Source organism: Artemia sp. Qi Xiang Cuo, chromosome 16, assembly GCF_049724085.1.
Source record: "Artemia sp. Qi Xiang Cuo chromosome 16, ASM4972408v1, whole genome shotgun sequence".
Taxonomy (NCBI): Eukaryota; Metazoa; Arthropoda; class Branchiopoda; order Anostraca; family Artemiidae; genus Artemia; species Artemia sp. Qi Xiang Cuo.
This window is the reverse complement of record NC_142809.1, coordinates 15,122,843-15,128,760: the sequence shown is the minus strand read 5'-3', so window position 1 is coordinate 15,128,760 and position 5,918 is coordinate 15,122,843. Positions and strand designations below refer to the sequence as shown.

The 5,918-nt window shown below is 30.8% G+C and overlaps 1 protein-coding gene across 1 annotated transcript in view; it reads right to left on the bottom strand.

Annotated features, from left to right (window-relative positions):
- Positions 1 to 433: 433 nt before the first annotated feature.
- Positions 434 to 5,918, bottom strand: part of LOC148942610 (uncharacterized) — a 154,588-nt gene continuing 149,103 nt past the window's right edge. The window contains 1 exon segment of the mRNA XM_089102315.1: positions 434 to 607. Coding sequence (XP_088958441.1) covers positions 434 to 607 — 174 coding nt within the window.

The window sequence follows — 5,918 nt, the reverse complement described above, 5'->3', positions numbered from 1 at the left end:
TTATAGCTGGGACTACTAAAGTATCGGCTTCTCTTTTGAGAAAACCGAAATACGACTCATTTATTCTTAAAACACCTGAATCCCTGTTCAAATGTTGATAGAAGATAGGCGTTTGTCCCCTCGAAATATTCACTTTGTTGTATTTTGTCAGTATTTTCATTTGGCCTTTGAAAGCTCCATTTTTTCTCGTTTTTCTTTCTTTATGGGACGTATTACTACTATTACTTTCATAGCCTCAATTCTGGAACTGCCTATACATACATTCATGGGCATGTCAGTTTGAGAGAGAAAAAGGGTAATTACCCATATTTTAGAAAGGGTACAAGGGGGGGGGGGTAAATGATATTTGCCCCCATTCTGAAAAATATTTCTATCTTAAAGGGTTTAGTCATTTTACTCTGAAAATTAGAACAGAAAAATACTTCATGGCAATTCAATGAGCTTGCTTTGTTTTAGCAAGGGTTAATTTCAAATTGGTTGGTTGTGCAAATTTTTTGCTACATCCATCAAAAGGACAAACATAAGGGCGGTCACCAAAGTGGATCCTAAAATGAGTTCTATGCTTGAAGTTGAACGAAAATCTTTTTTCATATTCTTCAATTCGATCCTAAAACAAACAAAAATGTAACATATCAGTAGAGGTGACCCTAAAGCTCGTGACATGACCACGTGGTCATGTCAGCATTTTTAATGCTGACGGGGCTCCTAATATGGGCATAGAGTCCCTAGGGGAGATGGATTTCTGAGAAATTGATTGCGTAATCAAAGTGTGTCAATGACCTAAATTTCCAAGGTCGATGTTGTTGTTGTTATTGTTTTGGCCATGTGCATAGAGTCATTAGGGAGAACACGTGGTTAATTAAAGCGATTGGGAATTTGGAACACCTGTGCTGTCAGTCATTAATCAAATTGTTTCCGGGCAAAGTTTAATAATGTCTGACAGGTACTGTCAATCATTAATCAAATTGTTTCCAGGCAAAGTTTAATAATGTCTGACAGGTACTGTCAACATTTCTCCAGGAATAGATCCAAGTCATTGATGTCTTTGCCTCGGAAACAACTCTTTTGGTCGAACTCCAAAAGATATTAATAACCAAACGCCATGGACACAGTTCTCCAAGAAACATCTTAGCGATGAATTGTTTTAGTGCGGGAATCAGGTTTCTTATTAATTTGAAATGCGTTAGCGCAGAGATGCCAAAAACAAAAGGAACACGCTGAAATTACGTTTAGGGATTATTTGGGCGAAACCGTTTTATCCATTTTGTGGGATTATTTCGGCGAAACAGTTAGAGACATTTTAAAAGAAGATTTTAGGAAAGGTTTTAGAAGAGAATTTGAGGGTCAAACTCTGTGGTCGTTATAATACACAAGTTCCATTTGAACAGTGTTGTGAGGTCCTCTACCCCAACCCCAAAGGGTTTCAATCCCTCTACCCCAACCCCGAAGGAAACCCCCGGTACTCAAAGGTCCCCCAAGCTCCCAAAGAGCCCCAGCCCCCCAAACGCCCTCCTCCGACCCTCAAAGGCCCTCCTCTGGTCCTCAAAGGGCCCCCGGACCCCCAAAGGCCCCCTCGGTCCTCAAAGGCCCCCGGGCCCGAGAAGCGCCGTGGGCCAGGAAAGCGCCGCAAGATGCGCCGCAGGGGGATGCGCCGCGGGTCGGGGGAAGCGCCGCAGGGATGCGCCGCAGGGATGCGCCGCAAGAATGCGCCGCAGGGATACGCTGCTTTTTGTTAGAGTTCTAGTTTAATTTAATTTCAGTTAAGAGTTTGATGTTTTACCTTTGAGTTTAAGTTAGTTTTGTGGTTTATTTTTAGTTAATATTTTATATTTTTTAGCTTATAGTTTTTGTTTTATTTATAGTTTATTTTAGTTTTAGTTAATAGTTTAGTTTTTTACCTTAGAGTCTTAGCTTAGAGTTTTTGTTAGGGTTCTAGTTTAGTTTACTTTTAGTTAAGAGTTTGATGTTTTACCTTTGAGTTTTAGTTAGAGTTCTAGTTTAGTTTAGTTTTAGTTAAGAGATTAGAGTTTTTAGCTTAGAGTTTTTGTTGAAGTTATAGTTTAGTTTAGTTTTAGTTAATAGTTTAGAGCTTTAGCTTAGAGTATTAGCTTAGAGTTTTTGTTAGAGTTATAGTTTAGTTTAATTTTAGTTAAGAGTTTGATGTTTTACCTTTGAGTTTCAGTTAGAGTTCTAGTTTAGTTTAATTTTAGTTAAGAATTTAGAGTTTTTAGCTTATAGTCTTAGCTTAGAGTTTTTGTTGAAGTTCTAGTATAGTTTAGTTTTAGTTAATAGTTTAGAGTTTTAGCTTAGAGTCTTAGCTTAGAGTTTTTTTTAGAGTTCTATTTTATTTTAATTTTATTTTAGAGTTTATAGTTTTATCTTATTATTATCTCAGAGTTTTTTGTTAGAGTTCTAGTTTAGTTTAATTTTAGTTAAGAGTTTGATTTTTTTACCTTTGAGTTTCAGTTAGAGTTTTAGTTTAGTTTTAGTTAAGAGTTTGATGTTTTACCTTAGAGTCTTAGCTTAGAGTTTTAATTTGAGTTCTAGTTTAGTTTAGTTTTAGTTAAGATTTTAGAATCTTAGCTTAGAGTTTTTTGTTAGAGTTCTAGTTTAGTTTAATTTTAGCTAAGAGTTTGATATTTTTACCTATGAGTTTCAGTTAAAGTTCTAGTTTAGTTTTAGTTAAGAGTTTAGAGTTTTTAGCTTAGAGTTTATGTTAGAGTTCTAGTTTAGTTTAGTTTTAGTTAATAGTTTAGAGTTTTAGATTTGAGTCTTAGCTTAGAGTTTTTGTTAGAGTTCTATTTTAGTTTAATTTTATTTGAGAGTTTAGAGTTTTACCTTTGAGTTTCAGTTAGAGTTCTAGTTTAGTTTAGTTTTAGTTAAGAATTTAGAGTTTTTAGCTTAGAGTCTTAGCTTAGAGTTTTTTTTGAAGTTCTAGTTTAGTTTATTTTTATTTAATATTTTAGTGTTTTAGCTTATAGTCTTAGCTTTTATTTTTTTTTTTTGTTCTAGTTTATTTTATTTTTATTTTAGATTTTTTATTTTTAGCTTAGTATTAGATTATAGTTTTCTTTTGTTAGAGTTCTAGTTTAGTTTAATTTTAGCTAAGAGTTTGATTTTTTACCTCTGAGTTTCAGTTAGAATTCTAGTTTAGTTTTAGTTAAGAGTTTAGAATTTTAGCTTAATGTCTTAGCTTAGAGTTTTATGTTAGAGTTCGAGTTTATTTTAGTTTTGGTTAAGATTTTAAAATTTTAGCTTAGAGTTTTTTTGTTAGAGTTCTAGTTTAGTTTAATTTTAGCTAAGAGTTTGATTTTTTACCTCTTATTTTCATTTAGAGTTATAGTTTAGTTTTAGTTAAGAGTTTGGTGTTTTAAATTAATTTCTTATATTATATTTTTTAGTTAGAGTTCTAGTTTATTTTATTTTTAGTTAAGAGTTTGGAGTTTTACCTTAGAGACCTAGCTTAGAATTTTAGTTTAGTTTTAGTTAAGAGTTTAGAGTTTTAACATAGAGTCTTAGTGTAGAGTTTTGTTAGAGTTCTAGTTTAGTTTAAATGTAGTTAAGAGTTTGGAGTCTTACCTTAGAGACCTAGCTTAGAATTTTAGTTTAGTTTAGTTGTAGTTAAAATTCTAGAATTTTAGCTTAGAGTCTTAGCAGAGAGTTTTTGTTAGAGTTCTAGTTTAGTTTAGTTTTAGTTAAGAGTTTAGAGTTTTAGCCTAGAGTCATATCTCAGAGTTTTTTTTTTAGTTTAGTTTAGTTTTAGTTAAGAGTTTAGAGTTTTAGCATAGAGTCTTAGTTTGGAGTTTTGTTAGAGTTCTAGTTTAGTTTACATGTAGTTAAGAGTTTAGAGTTTTACCTTAGAGACATAGCTTAGAATTTTAATTTAGTTTAGTTATAGTTAAAATTCTAGAATTTTAGCTTAGAGTCTTAGCTGAGAGTTTTTGTTAGAGTTCTAGTTTAGTTTTAGTTAAGAGTTTAGAGGTTTAGAACAGAGTTCTATCTCAGAGTTTTCGTTAGAGTTGTAGTTTATTTTTAGTTATGAGTTTAGAATTTTAGCTTATAATCTTAGCTTAGAATTTGTGTTAGAGTTATAGCTTATTTTAGTTTTAGTTAAGAGTTTAGAGTTTTTAGATTAGAGTCATAGCCAAGAGTTTTTGTCGAAGTTCTAGTTTAGTTCAGTTTTAGTTAAGAGTTTAGAGTTTTAGCTTAGAGTCTTAGCTTAGAGTTTATGTTAGAGTTCTATTCTAAATTTTTAGATGGAAGATAGAAAAAGTAATACTATAACTGCGATTGTTTTCCATGAAGATCAAAAGTTTCACATTATTTATAATTTTTCTTAAATTCAGTTCTGATTTTTCTCAAAGAGATGAAAAATTTAAAGTTCTGTTCCAAATTTTTCATAGAAGATAGAAAAAGTTATACATTGATTGGGAATATTCAACATAAAGATAAGGAACTCCAATTTAATTCTGAGTTTTCTCGAAGAAGTGCAAATTGTTCAAGTTCTCTTCTGAATTTTCTTAAAGAAGAGAAAAAAGTTAACTCAATTCAGAATTTTACCAATGAAAATGAAAAAACCTTCCACTTCAGCTCTTAATTACTCAAAAACATAAAAAATTTAAACTCCATTTCAAAATTTTTTCTTGGAAGAGAGAAAAATTTATACTCAGATTGCGATTATTTTCCAGTGAAGATAAAAATTTTCACTTTAATTTTAATTTTGTTAAGTTAACTACCGATTTTTTGCAAATAGATGAAAAATTTGAAGTTCTATTCCAAATTTTTCATAGAAGCTAGAAAAAGTAATACATTGATTGTGAATATTCAACATGAAGATAAGGAACTCCACTTTAATTCTGAGTTTTCTCGAAGAAGTGCAAATTGTTCAAGTTCTCTTCTGAATTTTCTTAAAGAAGAGAAAAAAGTTAACTCAATTCTGAATTTTACCAATGAAAATGAAAAAACCTTCCACTTCAGTTCTTAATTTCTCAAAGACATAAGAAATTTAAAGTCCAGTTCTAAATTTTTCTGTAGAAGATAGGAAAAGTTATACTATGATTGTGATTATTTTCCAGTGAAAATAAAAAGTTTCACTTTAATTCTAATTTTCTTAAATTCATTTCCGATTTTTTGCAAAGAGATAAAACATTTAAAGTTCTGTTCCAAATTTTCCATAGAATATAGGAAAAGCTATAATTTGATTGTGAATATTCGCCATGAAGATAAAGAGCCCCACTTTAATTCTGAGTTTTCTTAAAGAAGTAAAAAATATTAAAGTTCTGTTCTAAATTTTATTAAAGAAGTGAAAAAAGTTAGCTCAATTCTGAATTTTACCAATGAAATTAAAATAGATTCCACTTCAGTTCTTAATTCCACAAAGACATAAAAAATTCAAAGTTCTATTCTAATTTTTTCAAGAAAATAAAAAGGCTCCACTTCAGTTCTGTTTTTTTTTCTCAAAGAGATGAAAAATTTTAAGCTCTTTTCTAATTTCGAATTGAATTTTAGCTCCCTTTGTCATATGGATTTACCCATCAAATTTTTAAATTAGAAAAAGAGTGACTCGTTCTATTATTAAAGACAATCGTTCAAACTCGTTCATCTAACCTTCAAAACAATAGGTTAGGTTAGGTATAAATAAATATTAATAAATAAATTGAAACATTCCAACATGTTTAAGTTAGGTTAGGTTAAGTTAACTTATCATGAGTGCTCATGATAAGTTAACCTAACCTTTTCCGGTGAGTATGGTTAGGTTAGGTTAGACTAGATTAAGTTAGGTTAGATTAGGCTAGGTTAGGTTAGGTTAGCCTACGTACACTTCACTTAGGTTAGCTTAGGTTAGGTGAGAGACATGCAAAAAGTTAGGTGTATGATTAGGTTAGGTTAGGTTAGATTAAGTTAGGTTGGGTTAAGTT